The 20,047-nt window shown below is 49.0% G+C and overlaps 2 protein-coding genes across 2 annotated transcripts; one reads left to right on the top strand and one right to left on the bottom strand.

Annotated features, from left to right (window-relative positions):
- Positions 1–467: 467 nt before the first annotated feature.
- Positions 468–4,753, bottom strand: N7466_008104 (uncharacterized protein; the record flags this gene model as incomplete). Its single annotated transcript, XM_057167493.1, has 9 exons — positions 468–1,055; positions 1,109–1,287; positions 1,866–3,309; positions 3,363–3,454; positions 3,502–3,616; positions 3,674–3,826; positions 3,874–3,959; positions 4,039–4,568; positions 4,623–4,753. 9 exons carry the CDS (start codon positions 4,751–4,753, stop codon positions 468–470), a joined length of 3,318 nt encoding a protein of 1,105 aa, XP_057018124.1.
- A 275-nt stretch (positions 4,754–5,028) lies between these two features.
- On the top strand, positions 5,029–19,806 carry N7466_008103 (AAA family ATPase midasin; the record flags this gene model as incomplete). The annotated part of the gene is made up of 1 exon (XM_057167492.1): positions 5,029–19,806. The coding sequence occupies one exon, from the start codon at positions 5,029–5,031 to the stop codon at positions 19,804–19,806; it is 14,778 nt and encodes a 4,925-aa protein (XP_057018123.1).
- Positions 19,807–20,047: the final 241 nt, after the last annotated feature.

Raw genomic sequence — 20,047 nt, 5'->3', positions numbered from 1 at the left:
GATCTAATCAATTGCCTGCGCACCCATATCAATGTGTAGTACAGTATGTATTGCTGTCATTTGAGCCATACATACTGTAGCAGCAGTTGACCCACGGAGTTCCAGATGTCTATGTACATACATCATGTGTACCCTATGTAACATTGAAACCTTCAGTCATTCCAAGCACTGACCTGGAATATCAGAAATGCATGTGCTTCTTTTCTCAATAATCATTCAATGTTTCACATTTAGACATATGTGAGCTTATGAAACCTTGCAATAGCACATAGAGTCGGTTCATGCAGCCCTTGGTATCTCAGAAAATGCCCCATGTATAAAACGCCTAAACAACCCGTTGCTGGGCCGCACCAAACAAGGACCTCAAACACGCCATGCCATGCCATTCAACGCCGAAAATCCGAACGAAGCAGATAAAAATACTTAGAAGGGAAACTATGCCGTAAAGAAAAAGCCACGCCGAATTTCTAGGCGTAGTTTTGCTTATTTTGTCTCATGGCATCCTCTCCGCATTGCCGGCGTTCCTCTGCTTCTTCACGGGCGTTGATGTAATCATCCTCGCCAATGTCGCTACACTCATCGTAGAGCTGCTGGGCCTCTTCATCATCATCTCCACTAACGGCCCACATGCTTTCTCTCAGACGTTTGTTCCGTTCGCGGTCTTCTTCAATTCGCTGCTCGATCTGTCGCTTGTCGAAACGCACGTGAGTCTTGGTAGTACGAGGTGTTCCCGTCTTAGACCGGGCGCTGTCATCTTGTGCTTCATCCTGCTCCAGATCAAGGTGTTCAGGGTGGGTATCACGGTCTTTGAGGGCCGCATCAATCTCGGCCACAGACTCAGCGGAAAGAATCTGCTTGGCTTGAAGGCTGCTGAGCACTCGTCGGACGTGTTTCACATTGGCCGCACCGGTGCCGTCAGCGGGAACAACCGCATCAACAACACGGAGGATGTCGCGTTGCATCATTCGAACGTAAGGAATGTGACCTTCTTTCATTGCCATTTCGCAAAAGTGTTCGATGAAGGACATGATGTTGGCTCGGGTGTTCATGTTATTCTGTAAGTAGAATTTTAGAAAAGCATACAGTGTGAGGGATCGGCACCTCTTACCTTTTCAAGCTGTTCCAGAATACAAGAGTGGAGGTCCTCGTCAAGCTCACGGTATTTAAGCGCATAGTGGGCCGCTTTTTGAGAGGACGCGACAGTTGCGCTTAGGCGTTGCAATTGGGTTGTGAAGCGCATACGCACTTCAAAAGGATCAACCATCATCTTGTCATCGGATGCTTCCTCTTTGAACGTGAAGGTAGCAGTTTAATCCGATTCCTCCTCTTCAAGCTTGAAGGAAGTAAGATTCGGAGACGGAGGCGGAGATGGAGATGCGATTTGGCTTATCGCGTTATCAACAATACTTTAGTAGGCGGTGTGGTGTGACAGAATTGAGGGGTGTCGAGGAGTTACTACATAGAAGAATTTGAGCACGATACCGCCTTCCATACCGCTTGCTGCAGTTAGCCTGTCAGCTGACCGTTGTTCAGAAATCTACTTTACTAGGTTTTGAGTGGCAGAAAGCCAGGGGTTTGATAAGATAGCGGCAAAAAATTATGCAATCAATCAATTGATATGCTTAGTATTCATCCATGGATAGTACGCAGTAAGGCCGCCTGACAATTTTGGAAGAATATCTACTGTTCTCTCATACCGTGTAAAGCTCTGAATAAATAAAAGATATATTCAAGTCTAAATTAATTAGATGGCCAGTTCAGCTAGGTAGCATGGTAGAGCGCCTCTCGACACCAGAGATAACAACTGAATAAATGTACAGGAGATCGGGTACAAACACTCTAGAACGAGTCTCTTGTCAGGGAACTGCCAAGGCTGCTCCTTCTTTCAGCATGCAGCAATCCAACCTCTTCAGCACCGTGAGCGTCATTGAATCCATCCTCACGGAGGGCCTCTTGTCGACGGAACTCCACGCCATTGAGTACTGCCCACACATCTTTCTTCGTCAACAGACCTTGCAGGATGCCCTTATTGGAAAAAAGAACATAACGTAAGCCAAGACGCTGGAACATTCGTAAGACGATCAAAAAAGTAATGTTGCTGTTGAGTGTGATTGGGGTTTGATCCATCCAAGGCCGGAGATCTAAGGTATCCACGGGGTCGGCAAAGGGCTGGTGAACGAAGAAGACCTGAGTCTCATCGGCAAGGTTGCGGTTTGTAGGCGAAGTTGAATACTTCAGCGCAAAGGATAGCTCATTGCGGGTGATATAACCTAGCAGCACAGGCTTTGAAGTTTCAGTAATGACCGGAAAGCCACGGTAGCTTGTGTTAGAAATAAGACTGCGCAGTGAGCTAATAGTATGACCGGTAGCAGTGATCACAGAGATATCATCGACAGTTGTCATTACCCGATGAGCTGAAACATCCGGGGGATTCGTGTCATCTCTATGATCCAGGAAAGGGTATTCATTGAGCTGAATCCATGACTCGTAGATACCACGCTTGCCGAAGATATCACCACACCACTTTGACAGCATAACAGCAATCATGATTGGAATCACATAAGTAAGCGCGCCGGTCAACTCGAACATAATGACAACAATTGAGAGAGTCATTCGAGTTGCACCTCCGAGAGCAGAGGCCGCGCCAATGATAGCGTACAGACCGGGAGTCACGCAGGGGATGTCGGGCTCACACTTGGCAAAAAGGAAAGCTTTGGGGTACGCTTCTTGCCACATTCTGACAAGCATGCCCAAAGCACGCCCGTAAAGAGCCCCAATAGCAACAGACGGAAGAATGATACCAGCTGGGATATCGAGTCCAAAGGTCAAAGAGGCAAGCAAAAATGCTAAAGCAGCCCCCACCAGTAGCATAGCAACGATGGCTAAAGATGCAGGCCCTGAAACGCAGAGGCCAAAGCGATCGGTTGTCTCGCTACTGCATTCCGCAAACAATGCTTGAACAAGCTCTGAATTTTGCGCTCTCATGAAATGGTTCGGAAAATTGATCAAGGCCGTTAGCAGTGCTATTGCGGCTACTTCCAATAGCGGTCGTGACCAGCCCCGAGATCGTCGCCATTGGGCGATTTTGGTGTTCACGCGGATAAAGAAGGCTCCATATAGACCGCCTATGATACCAAGAATGATAAACGGGATGATCTCGAATCGATGCCACCCTCGCGTGTAGGTGACTTGATACAGCACAATCTTCCCAGTGCGGAATGGGTTGATGGCCTGCAATGTGACAGCCGCGACCATGGCGCAGACAAAGCTCTGCCACATAGTCTTATCTGGAAAATAGTAGGATAGTTGCTGTCCAAGTTAGCATGCCAGTAATCCATATCACATTCAATTTTTTTGCTTACCTCCAAGCTGAAGAGTACACCACCGATAGGCGCACCAAATGCAACAGAAATACCTGCTGCAGCGGCTGCAGAGAGAACTTCACGCTTTCGTGCTGCGAAGTTTAGTATAAGAAGCGGGGAAAAGAAGTAATGTACACACCTTCATTGCCGTTCAGGCTGTCGAAAGGCTTCATGATGATGTTAGCACAGCAGCATGCGACGTGCACCAGCGGGCCTTCCTTTCCAAGCCATAAACCAGACGCAACTGCAAGACACTAATAATATTGAGGTCAGTGAGAACGAGGGATAGGGTCTTGTAAAGGGCTTCGTACTAAACCAAGAGACTTTATAGTAAGCGTCCAAGGACCCATGAAATGTCGAATGACGGTACCTCCAAGCACGGTCTTGATTTCAGGGATGCCGCTGTGGCGGGCATATATGGCGAATTTGCGCACCAGAATGCATGCGATGGATGCGAATACCACCTATCTAGTGTTAATAGAAAACAAGACACGGGGAGTGGGGACCATACAGAAAAGACGATGAAAAAGGTATACTCAATTGTATACTTTCCACCAACGGAAGAGGCGCCAAGAGCAGATCCCCACGGCGTCCAATCTACGCATTTTGTCTGATCTATGTCCAACGACTCCGTTAGCATGGAAATCAAGTATCCACGGCGTCGTATAAAACGTACCGTCTAGACCCCAGCAACAAAAGCTTCGATTCAAGTAGAATTTCCCACCACCAGTGCCACTTTTACAATAGCCGGTTTTCAGATCTCCAAGCCAATTTGTGGCAATATCGATGGACGCTGCGATGATTCCAACGGCGATGCCGGTTGCAACCAAGACGAACCAGATATTACTAGCCTCCAGAAATCGGCGTGCGTGACCTAGAAAGCCTTGACCGCTTGAGTATATCAACCGCTTTCTTTGTCGTTCTTTCGTATACTCGTAAATCCAATCGATAGCGGTAAAGTCATCATATCCGACTCGTCGACCGGGACCTTCTACATACCAGTCCAGAGGGGCACCATCTTTAGATGAATTTGAATCTCCATTCAGTACACCTGGTCCATATGCATCTAATGGCGATGCATCTCCGTTCTGTCCACCTGGGGATGCCGTAAAACCTAGCCCTGTATTCGACCCGCCGGCGGTATTCGAGAAGAGGCTTGATAAGCTGAATCGGGACTGTCGTTTTTGTTTTGGTTTGAAGGATATCCTGCAGCAAGCATATATGAGTAATGAATCGATTCCAGAACAGCGCAACACTTACGGTTCGTGCAATCCCTCCGTGTCCCGACGGAAATCCTGGGGTTGCGAGAGATCGGCTTCTTGATCGGTGCGATCTGGGTGTATTGCCCGGGAGTGATCACCACTACCCGCGTATTGATCCGTCATTGACATATTGACTCATGAATGCTCCACAAAGCCAGCATCTCCAGACGCGTGCTGGGGAAAGTTGTCCTTGTCACAAGCTGAACAGGAGCTGCGCAAGCTGCGCAAGCTGCGCCGCTTAGTCATCTCTGTCAAGAAGAGGCGGTGTCTTGGGTCGGTGGGGCTGGACCGCCGGGATGCGGCAGAAAAAAAAAGTAACGGGGAATTTCAGTCTCTCTACAACATTTACAATTTTCATATTTTACAAATCAAAAGGAGCTCCTTCTACGCAGCCGGGTTTCATAATGAATGGAAAGCCCGTCTACGAGAGGACCCTGTCCGAGTCCGAGCTGCTTACGCAGCTCCCGAATGAACTCACAGGTCTCATTCGGTCATCATCTGGGACTCAGCAGCTCCACGCGCTTGCGCTCGGCGCATTAGATACACAATTTACAGAAAGTATCTTCCGACTATACGAGCCAATTGCCGTCGACTTGGCAGCTCGATGGCTCCGATCTGATATTCAAGCCGATCATATCCATACTTTGGCGGCTTTTGCCCGCATCCTCCCTTTCGCTTCATACCTTCGATCCTTCGCTGGCCAATATGCTTTGTCACAGACCGGACCTCTGTCGGCTTTGGCTGGATCAAAGGAGTTGACATTGCGACAATTGGAACCCAGCAACACTCGAACTCTTCTCCTCGCCCTATTCCGCCTTCTATCATTTGACTTGGAAACTTTCTCAAAAGCCGTGTCGCCGATCCAGCTCCAATCTCTGTTTCCGCACGAGGACCCTGTGATCCGATACCTTGCCGTTCGATGCTTCGCCATGTATATGCACGCGGCGGATGCTGCTAGCGAGAATATGTTGCGTGTCAATACCGGCACCGATCCCATCGAAGGAGAGTGGGAAGGAATTACAATCGATTATCGCCTTTTGGGTCTATGGGAAGAGCGTAGATGGGAGACTCTTGGCAAGACGATTCAAAATCAGAGGTCATCACGATCGGATAGTGACATGATTGCATTGGTCGACCGGGTGCGGGATTCCTTGACACCCAGGTCTGCTGATATTTGCGGCATCTTGATTCCTCGCCTGAAAGACGGTTTACCATCGTCGTCTTCTTCAGTTGTAAAGACTCCGACCACGACACAGAATCTGCGCTGCATCGCAAAGTCACTTCTTGGCTTCAAACCTATTTTGTTGATAGGATTGTCTAACTCAGGAAAGACTTCGCTGATCAATGATATTGCGTCTACAATGGGGCAAGCCGAGTCCATGGTCACACTTCACCTCAATGAACAGACAGATGCGAAGAGTCTTCTTGGAATGTATGCTACGTCTTCCACCACTGGTTCATTTTCTTGGCAGCCAGGTGTGTTGACGAAGGCTGCGAGAGAAGGCCGTTGGGTTTTGATTGAAGATCTCGACCGCGCACCTTCTGAAGTCCTTGGCCTCATATTACCGATTATTGAGAGAGGAGAGTTGACCATCGCGAGCCGAAGAGAGAGAATCAAATGCGCCGAGGGTTTCAAGATTATTGCGACCATGAAATCCTCCTACAACATTGCTGGAGAAGAGATTGCTCCAAATTCTTCTATGCTTGGTAGTAGGTTGTGGCAGAGAGTTCAAGTTTCATCTCTCCCAGTCGATGAAATGCGAGATGTAATCTTACAAAAATTTCCTCTCTTGGAGTCTCGAGTACCGGTGATAATGGATGTGTATGGGAGAGTATGCTCTGCATTCCACGGAAGTCTCGCCATCAAGGGCTCTCAAGGGCGCACACCTGGTTTCCGTGACTTGATCAAGCTTTGTAGCCGACTGCACCGGCGGTTGCAACGCATGGGTGCCAAAACTGGCTATGAACCTACGCCAGAAGCCATTGACGATGAAATATTCCTCGATGTTGTTGACGTTTTTCTGAAATACCTTCCGGAGAGATCCATGCAAAGTTCCCTCGCTGCTGTTGTGGCAGAAGCACTGCAAATTTCGCCCCAGCGAGCTCTTTTCTGCCTCAACGAACGGACCCCGAACTACACCGACAAGACTAATAGCCTGGTTCTTGGCCGTGAGGTTTGCCAAAAGATCAAAGTTCCCAGTGGATCAGCACTGAAGCTAGCAGCAGCAGCATCGCGCTTCGCCTCCACCAGATCCGCATTGACGATTATGGAGCAGGTGGCCGCATCCATACAAATGGCAGAGCCAGTCTTACTTGTCGGAGAGACTGGTATCGGAAAGACAACTGTGATTCAACAGCTTGCTACTTTAATGCGACAGAAGCTTACGGTGGTGAACTTGTCACAGCAAAGTGAAAGCACTGATTTGCTAGGAGGGTTCAAACCTGTCAGCATTCGCACAATGGCAATTCCGATGTTGGATGAGTTCAATCAGCTCTTTGAATTGACATTCTCCGCGAAAAAGAACCAAAAGTTCTTGTCTTCCGTTTCTAAGAGTGTGGTTTCCGAAAACTGGGCACGCTTAGTAACTTTGTGGCATGAAGCTGTGCGGTTGTCTAACGGAGTCTTTAAACCGACTCTTGACGCATCCAACGAGACAGAGAATGGAGACGAACAACCATCTAAGAAGAGAAAGCTGGACTCACCAAAGTATCAACACCTGCGTCAGCGCTGGGAGAGCTTTGAGTCCCAACTTGCCGACTTTGAAGCGCAAGTTTCCCAAGGCGATGCTAAATTTGCCTTCGCATTCGTTCAAGGAAAAATTGTCCGAGCACTTCGGAATGGTGAATGGGTTCTCTTGGATGAGGTCAACCTGGCGTCGCCAGATACTTTGGAGAACATTGCAAGTCTCCTGCATCACGGTAGTGAAGGAACCCCTTCTGTTCTTCTGTCCGAGGCTGGTGATGTTGAGAGGGTCTTTGGTCACCCCGACTTTCGCATTTTTGGTGCCATGAATCCTGCAACAGATGCCGGCAAAAGAGACCTTCCCCCTGGCCTACGATCTCGCTTCACCGAATTCTATGTGCACTCTCCCGACACAGATATAGATGATCTTCTTGCCTTGATCCAGAAGTATCTTGGAGACTTGACCATTCGCGACCCAAGAGCCGCACCGGACCTCGCACAGTTATACATGGCGACCAAGAAGCTCAGCAATGATAACAAACTCACAGATGGCGCCGGGCAACGACCCCACTTCAGCATTCGAACACTTGTCCGCACTTTGATCTATGTCCTTGATCATGCTCATGTCTATGGCCTACGTCGAGCAATCTTCGAAGGTTTTAGTATGAGTTTCTTGACTGTGTTGGGTTTAGAGTCTGAACGGGCTTTGGTTCCTCTTCTTGAGACACATATTTTCAGCAATGCCAAAAACGCAAAATCCCTCCTTGGCCAAACCCCCCAGCCACCTGCAGACGGCAATGAATATGTTCAATTTAAGCATTATTGGATGCGTCGTGGTCCTTTTGTCGCGGAAGAACAACCGCATTACATTATTACTCCATTCATTGAGAAGAACCTCAAGAACCTTGTGCGAGCTAGCTCAACTCGTCGTTTCCCTGTTTTGCTGCAAGGTCCAACATCCGCAGGAAAGACAAGTATGATTGAATACCTGGCCAAAGTTTCTGGTAACAAGTTTGTTCGCATCAACAACCATGAGCACACAGACCTACAAGAGTATCTTGGATCCTACATTTCTACTGATGATGGAAGCCTTCGCTATCAGGAGGGTGTTTTGGTGGAGGCATTGCGCAACGGTTACTGGATTGTTCTTGATGAGCTGAACTTGGCTCCTTCAGATGTCCTCGAAGCGCTCAATCGACTGCTAGATGACAATCGTGAGCTGTTTATTCCCGAAACACAGGAAGTTGTTCACCCACACCCCAACTTCATGCTATTCGCTACCCAAAACCCTGCTGGTCTTTATGGTGGCCGTAAAGTTCTTTCTCGCGCATTCCGAAATCGTTTCCTGGAGTTGCACTTCGACGATATTCCAGAAAGTGAATTAGAGTACATCTTGAAGGAGCGATCTCAGATAGCACCCTCTTTCTGTACTCGGATTGTTTCAGTTTACAGAAAACTTTCATTGCTACGCCAATCCAACAGACTTTTCGAGAAGAAGAACAGTTTCGCTACTCTGCGTGACCTGTTTCGCTGGGCCTTGCGCGACGCGGACGACAAGGAACAATTGGCTATCAACGGCTTTATGCTCCTTGGCGAACGTGTTCGAAACCCCCAGGAGAAAGCTATTGTGAAGAGTGTAATTGAAGAAGTCATGAAAGTGCGCTTGGATGAGGATGTCCTCTACAGCACTGCACAATTGGACAAGAATGTCCCTCAGATGAGCCAGTTGCCTGGTGAGGTTGTTTGGACGAAGGCCATGAGACGTCTGTTCGTCCTTGTCTCCAGGGCACTCAAGAACAATGAGCCTGTTCTGCTTGTTGGAGAAACGGGTTGTGGTAAGACGCAGCTTTGCCAAGCTGTCGCTGAAGCTTTCAAGAAAGAACTATTTATTATGAATGCTCACGTCAATTTGGAAACTGGTGATCTCATTGGTGCTCAGAGACCCATCAGAAACCGGGCTGCCATTGAGAAGCAGATTTCTGATGACCTTCGAATCTTGATTCACGGTGACGAGCCCGCCTCTTCCTCCCTGGAGCAGCTTAAGAAGGAGTTTTCAGCCCTCAGTGCCGACCAGCGTCAAGAGAAAGATCAAGATCTTCTGCGCAGAGTTGAATCTAACATTACCCGGTGTAATGCGCTATTCGAATGGTCCGACGGAAGCCTGATTACTGCTATGAAAACTGGTCAATTCTTCCTTCTCGATGAGATTTCCCTTGCAGATGATTCTGTTCTGGAACGACTCAACAGCGTCCTGGAACCCCACCGTTCAATTCTTCTAGCTGAGAAGGGGCCCATTGATTCCATGGTCGTGGCAGATGGTGGCTTCCAGTTCTTGTCCACCATGAATCCTGGAGGTGATTATGGTAAGCGAGAGCTATCTGCTGCTCTTCGTAACCGTATGACCGAAATCTGGGCCCCGCAACTTTCAGAAGACGAGGACATTTTGCCAATTCTACAGATGAGGCTGAAGGTCAAAGACGAACAGGTTGCAAAGGCCATGCTTAAGTTTGCACTGTGGTTCAAGACAACTTTCCAAAACACATCAACGAATTCTCTATCACTTCGTGATCTTCTCGCATGGGTCGATTTCGTCAACACCTATCAAATCGATAATCCTTTATTCGCCATTGTCCAAGGTGCTGCCATGGTATTTATCGACACACTCGGTGCCAACCCCGCCGCGATGCTTGCAATCTCATTGAATAATCTTGATGGCAATCGAGAGAACTGCCTTGATAAGCTCAGCGAATTGTTTAATGTCAATGCTTCAAACATCTACAGGGAGTCATCGACTGTCACTTTGGAGCCTGGATTTTTGAAAGTTGGGCCGTTCACCCTGCCCACTGTCGGCGAGACAGAGCCCGACCATCAATTTACAATGGATGCGCCAACGACAATTGCAAACTCTGTTAGAATTGCTCGTGGACTTCAATCTTCGAAGCCTATTCTTATGGAAGGTAGCCCTGGTGTTGGTAAAACTACCCTTGTCGTGGCTCTCGCAAAGGCCCTCGGCAAACCTCTCACTCGTATCAACCTTTCAGAGCAGACCGACCTTACAGACCTATTCGGTTCTGATGTTCCAGTTGAAGGAGGGGATGTTGGTCAATTTACCTGGCGAGATGCTCCGTTCCTACGAGCCATGCAGCGTGGTGATTGGGTTTTACTCGATGAAATGAACCTTGCCTCTCAATCTGTGCTAGAAGGTCTCAACTCTTGCCTTGATCACAGACAACAGGTCTATATTGCCGAACTCGACCAGACTTTCAAGCGCCACCCCGATTTCGTGCTATTTGCCGCACAAAACCCGCATCACCAAGGTGGTGGAAGAAAAGGACTTCCTGCATCTTTTGTTAATCGTTTCACCGTCGTGTACGCTGAGAGCTTTACTGATTCGGATTTGAAAACAATCTGTTCTAAGCTCTTCCCCGGAAGTCCTTCAATCCAGACCGAGAGGCTGGTAGATTTTATCTCCGCCTTGAACAAAGCAATCAATACAGATCGTCGACTCGGTGTTGTCGGTGGACCCTGGGAGGTCAATTTGCGAGATATCCAGAGGTGGCTTCAACTGGCCGATCGGGGCAACCTGCAAATTTCTACCAAGCACTTTTTGGACATTGTTATCAGCCAGCGTTTCCGAAGCGAAGATGACAGAAGACTGGTATCTGAGATTTATGACAGCATTTTCCCTGATTCTGAAACCAACCAAAAGAGTTACTTCCACAACCTTACCCCTGAGCATCTTCAGGTTGGTCTTGGAATTTTGACTCGAGACCCTCTTCTACAGCGCTCGGTTGAGCCGCAAATGAAGATTTTGCCCAAGGACCTCCATATCCTGGAATCTCTTATCCTGTGCATTGATAACTCTTGGCCTAGTATTTTGGTTGGAGCCGCCGGGTGTGGTAAAACAACATTGATCCGCAAGCTGGCTGCTATTAATGGCGCAACTTTGGAGGAGCTGGCTCTTAGTGCAGACACCGATACCATGGATTTGATTGGTGGATTTGAGCAAATTGATCACCGCAGAGAAGTCTCGTCGTTTGTCAATGATGTTGAAGCCTTCTTGCGCCATCAAATAATTCATTCCTTTGCGACTGGCGATGTCTCAAATGCTGTTGGTTCTGCACTCCAGATTTGCCAGCATTTCCAAACCACAGATACCTCACTAGAAACAGTCATTTCGTCTCTTACGGATCTTTGTCAAGCATACTCTGACGTGACCCTCCAAAACTTCCTTGAGCGAGCTCAAAAGCTTTGGGAAACCATCCAGCAATCCGATAAGATGAAGGTTGGTTTTGAGTGGACTGAAGGTGTTCTCACACGGGCTGTACAAAATGGAGACTGGGTGGTTCTGGACAATGCAAATCTTTGCAACCCATCCGTTCTAGACAGATTGAACTCCCTGACTGAGCCAAATGGTACTCTCATCTTGAACGAGCAGCGTACTGAGGATGGATCAGCGCGAATCGTGACACCCCACCCCAACTTCCGCATCTTTTTGACCATGGACCCTCGCAACGGAGAGTTGTCACGCGCCATGCGGAACAGATGTGTTGAGATCTGCTTCATGTCCAACGAAGTGAAGGAAATTCCTGCTATGGTGGGCCCCTCTTACACCTGTGAATCATTCCTTTACAGACTGCGCCATATCTGGAACCTGGATTCTACCTTGCCGCCTGCTACTTTGAGTGACTCGGTTAATGTTTGCCTTGATCATCTATCTCCGGTGGATCTGTCATATCTTCAAAAGTTGCCTGGTAGCAATCTTCCTCACGCCGACGACACCAATCTGAATCACCTTGTATCTAGTGCTTTGCAGCGCTATGAGTCACTGCTCCACGACAAGGAACAATGGCAGCCCCTCAACGTTATCACGGGAGAAATCATCATGGCGGGCGCTTCATTGAGCATACAAGGTGCCCTTCAGCCCATTCATTCCTTGGTCAATGAGCCTCTTGTGTCCATCACTGGCAATTCAGACTACCGTTCAAGCCTCATGGTTCTGGCATATCTTGAAGAGTTCAAGCTCGAGATTCATCGTCTTCGTCAAAGCTTGGTCCAGGCTAATGAGTCCGCAAAACAGCTCAAGCCCAGTCAAATGACAAGCCTTGAAAGATCTTTGGCATCGACTCGCATCCAGTCATTGATGAAAGATACTACGCAGCCCGTCGGGAACTTCCTGATGGATTGTGGTCAGGCCTTGTACGACTACATTCAAAGCTTGGATCAAACTAGTCTCCAGTCCCCTGAAATTGTCACCGCACTAACAACCATTATCTGCCTGTGCTGGGACATTTATCGTGCGACAAATGTGATGAAAGTCGAGGAAGGTGAATTCCAGGTTTACCTGCAAGTTGGTAGGCAGATCTTCGCATCTTTGCTTAACTCATCGCCGTTGCTCAAGCCATTGGAAGCACCTCTTTCCCGGGCTCTCGCTCGCTTCCAAGCTGGCTGGGCATTGACGACTGGTTTAAGTATGCAAAGAATGTGGGATTCCTGGAGACATGTCACGCCTGCCTCTCAAAAGCAGCTCAACTCTCTCATTGAGTTGGAGCAAACTGTGGCCGAGTTTACCACTCTGGCCTTGCAAACACGAGTTGATATTTCTCAACTCAGCACTGTTTGGGACTCTCTAATCAACGCTCAGCGATTCATTCTGCTAGATGGTGCCGATGGAGACGCTCTTGTGCTCAGCCTTAAGCAAACAGTCACCGAGCTTGGCCAGGCTGTCCGACGTTCTGATTCACCTCAACACCCCTATTTCACCGAAGCCTTTGAGGCTCTCTGCCAGTACCGCGATATCTCTACCGACGAAGGCAACTGTGAATCGGCAATTCAAACCATGGTTTCCCTTCTCGCCGGTCGTCCTGCCCGTTCGCTTAACTCGTCAAGTCTCAAGAGCGGTGTCCCGGAACTTCTTCATAGGCTTGCCCTATTTACTGGCGCAGGGAATGAGTCGAGCCGTTCTTTCTTGGCTATTGGTGGTGTTCTCCCATTATCACTACTGGATAGGCTGACCTCTGTGGGAGCCACAACCCTTGGCCAAATGGACCTTCTTCAAGCTGAGAAAAGGGCGCTATCGAAAGCACTCACCGTTGGCAGTCGTCAAATTGCTGAAGAGCAGCTGCGCACTTTCCAGCGTGTTCTTGCTCAGTTGACGATTGAACTTATCACTTGCCACCAAGAGTTCCTCGAGCCTCAATCGTTTGCCGGTTTGATTTCCGCTCTTCAGGCTGTCCAGCGAGATGGTACTTGTGATCTAACATCGGTCTCCATGAGATTGCAGGACAACATTGGAGATGGCCATTTCTTCAGGAGTTTCGCAGAGAATGCGCTTCCCCCTCTTGTTAAGTCGTTGGCTTCACCCCTCGAAGGCACCACCAATATTGTCCCTATCGAGGGTATGACTCACCCCATGGCTCTGGCAGCTGTCCAACTGGCAGTCATTCTCCTCCGCTTGTTTGTTCCCGACAAAGTCTTCGACCCATCTCTTGGCCTTGTGGTTCAACGCAGACGACACCACCAACGCCTCGACGAGTTTAATGCCAAATCAAATGCCATTTTGTCATTCGAGGCCACCTTCTCTGGCCAAAGCTCGAATCTGCGAGCTTCGCTTCTTGAGGAACAAAGCCATAGATTGGGATCTGCTCCACCACCCTCCTCTGTCACTCGACCGGATAACTCCGAGCTCGGTCTGTTGCACGGTGAATTTTCGAATTTGATCAATTCTATCCTCAACCGAGGCCCGGAGCAACTGATTCAGTCGACTAACAAGTCTTCAAACACACAAGAAATGGTCCAACTCATGCGGAACAACATTCACCAGCTTAGCAGCCGACTGAGTGCACACTACAGATCCTATGATGATATTACCGAGCCCGTGATTCGCTTCCTTCAATTACTTGACACTGGTCTTTTCTTGAGCTCTGTATCTGATGAAAACCTCGATGACATACAAGACATTAAGTATCTTAGCAAGCGCACCCCTTTCTTGGGTGGGTCTGTCCATCCGGCCTTTAAGGATACCTGCGGCTTTGAAGCAGACCCAAATCAACTGCCAAGCCAAAGCAATGTCATTGAGATGCGACTTCATGAACTCTCTGCACTTTGGGCTGCCAAGGACGCAGATGCAAATATTCTTGAACTTCGATCTGGCCGCGACACCATCCGTCATGTATTTGCTGACTTCCATCATCTGTGGAAGACTAGGCTCCGTGAGGACCAAGAGAAGGAGGCACAAAAGTCAGAACTGTACCGTTACCGAGGTTCGTGGGAGGACGAAGAAGAGGTTGATGAAGCAGATCTGCACGAGCTCTTCCCAACATACGACGAGGAGAGCCTGCCGAAATCGGAGGATATTGGCCAACTTGACCCTAGGCTCATTGCCTCTCGACTAGCTTCGTTGCACGCAAAGCTTGTGAGCGATCACCAGACCGGAAACGCTATGCGCACCTTTGTCAAACAGACTGGTAATCTTTTGGGCTCTCTGTGGTCTAAGAGCAAGACAGATTTCTCTCCAGTATTGGCCCAGAATCATCTGCCTGTTGTTCTCCTACTTCTTGATGATGTGGTAGCCGAAGAGTCACAAGACCGACAGAAGAACTACAATTTCTACACCGATTCCAATCTGGCCGAGGCACGCAGACTTGTGAATCTGACCCTCTCAGTTCAAGCACGATTTGTTCAAATCCAGATCACGTGGCCAGAGCATGCTGTTCTTCAGGATGTCATCACTTGCTGCTCTGAGATCCTGCAATTCAAGTACACGGAGCCCGTTGCCAAGTTCCTGACCAAGGTCGAGAAACTTCACTCTTATGTACACGAATGGCAGCTTGTCGCAAGCAGAGAATTTTCGGCAGCTTCCCTCTACGACGAGATTACGAGTATGACGGTCCAATGGCGCCGCCTTGAATTGACTACCTGGGCGAAGCTTTTGGATATCGAGAAAGAGCGTTGCGAGGAAGACGTCAGCGCTTGGTGGTTTGTCGCATATGAAGCACTTCTGGCTGTTCCACTTCAAATGGCTGAGGCGGGTGAGGAAGGCATGGGTGATCACATCCAAGGTGTCATCTCCACACTGGAACAATTCTTCTTGTCCACAACCCTTGGTCAATTCTCTCGCCGCCTTCAACTTGTCTCTGATTTCCGCTCGACTCTTATGATCTTCGCTAAAGACTACGAATGTCTCAAGCCTCTTGCTTCTGCACTGGCCAACTTCATCTCCCACTTCAGGCCATTTGAACCTTTGGTAGAAAAGATGCTGCAAGACAAGAGAGCCACGCTTGAAAAGGACATCAAAGAGCAAATTCAGTTGGCCAGCTGGAAAGACACCAACATTGTTGCTCTCAAGGAGAGTGCCCGAAGGTCTCACGTCAAGCTATTCAAGTTGGTTCGGAAGTATCGCGCTGCTCTCACACAGCTTGTTCAGCCAGTCATTGAACAGGGCCTTTCTGAAAACACTGAAGAAATTTCCTCTCAGAACGACAGCAAGGCTCTTGCATATACCATCTTTCCTGAAGCATTGGCAGCCTGCCAGGAGACTGAAGCCTGGAGCTCAAGACCCCTCAGATTCCAGAACCCCGAGGGCACCTGTCGTAACATGAAGAACCTATATGCGGCAATTCCCTTGGAGTTTGACATTGCGAAGGATCTGGATGAATTCACGGTATCTGTTATCGAAGGTATCAATGAGTTCAAGAGTCAAACCCCCAAATCCCTCACTTTGGACAACAAGGATGATGTGCAGCACTTGAAGGTCCAAAAACGTCGTCTCTACGCTGATACTCTGAAACGCGTATTTGAGATGGGTGTGAAGCGGAGTGCGGGATCCAGCCTGATTGAAACGCAAGTCTCGCTTGCACAGGTCCTTTCTACTAGTGCTGCCTTTGAAGCCGGCACTGCAACATCAAAGTCCATCTACAGTGCAGACACCTATTTCCACCGCCTTTTAGATCTGTTGCCACGGGCTCGTCTGGCTTCACGGGCTTACTCCGACGAATTAACCAACGTCGAAATTTCCAGGAGCATGGGTTCCGTTGAGCATCTTCTGTTTATGATTCGTCGCCAAAGAAACCTCATTTCCCCCGCCATGTCTGCACTGGGATCTCTCGAGGCTATCATTGGGAAAATGGAGAGCGTTTGGACAGTCGAATCTACATCGTTTGCCAAGGTTCATGTCATGATTGAAGAACGTCAGGCCTTCCTCGCCAGAAAGGTTGCATGGCTGATCCCTGTACTGAAGCTTGGTGCCGAAGTCATTGGAGTTCACTCCAAATTCTCTGGTCTAGACGCATCTGTCATCAGTCAAGGACTTCTTTCCCAAACAGCTGTTCTTGAGGCTTTGCGCAAATCTCTCAGCTTGCTTCCTGGCCTCCCCGCTGGTATTGTATCACGCACGCAGAGGGAATTGACTGATAAGGCGCATGCGTTGCTTGAGAAGCTATCGTCAGACGTTCTGATTTGGGAATGCGAGCGTCCTGATTTGTCATTCGTCCTAAGCCAGATTCGCAAATGGTCCTTGCCAGGCATGGCTGACCACGTTGATATGACTTCGGATGTTGCGCCTAGTATTTCCATTCAAAAGTTCGATAACAGCCTTCTAACAGCCATTGATAGGATGCTTGTCGGCTTGCAGAAATTGAAAGAAGTGCCTAGTTCGATTGATTTCAGCGGCCTTTTGTCACGAAGCGATGAGTTCTTCTCCCGGGCTTCGAAGACTGTTCACATTGGTGAAATCAGCTCATCTCTTGCGGCTGTCGTGGAGCAGATGCAGCACTTGGACAACGATCATGATCTCAAACGAGCTGCTGCTCTTGTTGCCAGCATTTTGCCAATCGCCAATAAATATTACGAGATCTGCAGGGAGCTGACCAATCGCTTTATCGTGGTTCACCGTGAAGTCTGCAAGACATCCTACTTGTTGACCAAGGCCTTTGTCCAAATTGCTTCAGAAGGTTTCTGCAGCCCCGCCGAATCATCCCAGGAGCAAGGCCAGGACGGCAAGATGGAGAGCGGAACCGGTCTTGGTGACGGCGAGGGTGCCGAAGACATCAGCAAAGATGTTGGAGATGATGAAGATCTTTCTGAGCTCGCTCAACAGGCAGATAAGGAAGATGCCGACGAGGAAATGGACGATTCTGCTGATGCTGTCAATATGGACCAGGAGGAGCTCAATGCTGAATCTGGTGAGCACAAGGAAGAGGAGGATGATGAAGACAAAGACGACGGGGATGAAGAGGACGATCTTGACGAAGAGACGGGCAGTGTTGATGATCTCGATGCTGGCGCTGTTGATGAAAAGATGTGGGACGGTGCCAATGATGACCAGCAAAAGGAAGCAGAGAATGAAGAAGGAAAGGGTCAGGCTGAATCTGATGAGCAAGCCGCTGCCCAGGAGCAAAAGAAAGATGCCGAAGAGGGCCAGAAGGGTGAAGAAGACGGTGAAGAGGAGGAGGATGAAGAGGAGGAGGAGGATCCTGATGATGAAGGGGAAGCTGTCGGCCGTGAAGATATGGATGTCACCGACCCTCAAACGAGGGAAGAGGATGCGCTCGAGTTGCCTGAAGAAATGCAGCTTGATGGAGATGATATGGATGGTGGTGAAGATGAAGGTGAAGATGATGGTATGGAAGACATGGATGATTTGGGTCCTCTTCCGGAGGAAGAAAAGGGCGATGGCCAGGATGACCAGGCTGGAGATGAGGATGCGGATATGGCACCCGAAGAGCAAGGTCCTGGAGAAGATGAGGAAATGGATGAAGGAGAAGAAACGAACGAAGGCCAAGCTGATGGTAATGAGGAGGAAGAGGAGGATCAAGCCGGCGGAGAAGATTCTGAAGAGCCGGAGAAAGATGAGTTCCTTGCCCAGCGTGATGAGAATGAGAACGCAGCCGACGAAGTTGCGCCCAGCGAAGCTGTTACTGGCGGACAAGGTGCCGACCAAGACCAGAATGAGGATAAGGGTGATTCCGGGGATGCCCAGCAAGAGAATGGCTCCAATGATCCAACTGCCAGTGCTGAAGAACAAAATGGCGCTGCCAAGGATAGTGAGGAAAGCAAAGCCAGTCGCGATGCTGGTGGAGGTGAAGACAGCTCTCCCAACGATCCCCAAATCCAGGCCTTCAAGAAACTTGGAGACATTCTCGAGGAATGGCATCGTCGTCAAAAGGAGGTCCTAAACCCATCACAAGAAGAAGAGGATTCTCAGTCCCTGCCTCAAGATACCGATATGGCTGATGCCGATTTCGAACATCTTAAGGATGACGAAGATGAGGCCGATACACAAGCCCTCGGACAAGCCAACGATGACCAGGCCCAGGCCCTCGATCAGAACAAGGGTGTCGAGTCAGATATCAAGCCTGGCGAAAATGATGTCCTTCCAGATACTGCCGAGGAACAAGATGCCATTGACAACCAACTTCAGGATGAGATGCAAATCGACCGTCCTCCCATCCCAACTGATGGCCAAGCTGGAGCTTTCATTCCTGGAGGCCAGACTTCTCGAAACCACGCGGAAGCGGAACCGGGTGTCGAAGAAGTGAACAGGGAATTGGACGAAGTCGACACGCAACTCGCGGCTATCCACCTCTCTTCTTCGCTCCCACCATTGACCTCTGAAAGTGACGCCCGCCGCCTCTGGTCTCACTACGAGTCTACCACGAACGACCTCTCCCTCTCCCTTACCGAGCAACTGCGTCTCATCCTTGCTCCTACCATGGCTACCAAGCTTCGTGGTGACTTCCGCACCGGTAAGCGGCTGAACATCAAGCGAATCATTCCCTACATCGCATCGCAGTACAAGCGTGATAAGATCTGGATGCGTCGCTCTATTCCATCGAAGCGCAACTACCAGATCATGCTGGCTGTCGATGACAGCAAGTCCATGCTGGGCAGCGGCAGTGGCCAGCTCGCCTTCGAGACATTGGCACTAGTTGCTAAGAGTTTGAGCATGCTTGAAGCGGGTGACCTGTGCGTTCTTGGATTCGGTGACGAGGAACACGTTCGCGTTGCGCATGAATTTGGCAAGCCCTTCTCTTCCGAGGCTGGTATGCAAGTGTTCCAACACTTCAGCTACCAACAGACCGGTACCAATGTGCGGAAGCTGATTGCTGATTCCATTGCTCTCTTCCGGGAGGCACGCTGGAAGCGCTCCCCTGGTTCCGGATCTGCGGATCTCTGGCAGCTCGAGTTGATCATCTCGGATGGTATCTGTGAAGATCATGATACTATCCGCCGCCTTGTGCGCCAAGCCCTTGAGGAACGCATCATGATTGTCTTTGTTATTGTTGATGCTGTCAAGGGTAGCTCTATTCTTGACTTGTCACAGGCAAGCTTCGAGGCTGATGCTGAGTCTGGTGGTGAGATGAAGCTGAAGATGAAGCGCTATCTTGAGGACTTCCCCTTCCCCTACTACCTTGTTGTCAGAGATGTCCGTGAGTTGCCTTCTGTTCTGGCTACTGCACTCAAACAGTGGTTTGCTGAGGTTGTGGATGTTTCATCCTGATCTATATGATCTACTACAAAAAAGCGTTGCAAAGTTTGGCGTTTTGTATTTAACATTTTCATTTTTGGGGCGTTTAAAGGTTCAATTTTGTACACAATAGACAGATAGATTTGCGAGTCTAATTCGAAATGCTTTACATTATCATCATTGATCATTTTAATTGACCTTTTGTTGTAATAAGGTGTTGAGGTGATGTAATACCTACTATGCTCAAGCTAAATTGTGTACTCGAACAAACCCC

Source organism: Penicillium verhagenii, assembly GCF_028828195.1.
Source record: "Penicillium verhagenii strain IBT 33310 chromosome Unknown utg000008l_segment0_segment0, whole genome shotgun sequence".
Lineage (NCBI taxonomy): Eukaryota > Fungi > Ascomycota > Eurotiomycetes > Eurotiales > Aspergillaceae > Penicillium > Penicillium verhagenii.
Note: the sequence above shows the minus strand (reverse complement) of the source record. Positions and strands in the feature narration are given on the sequence as shown.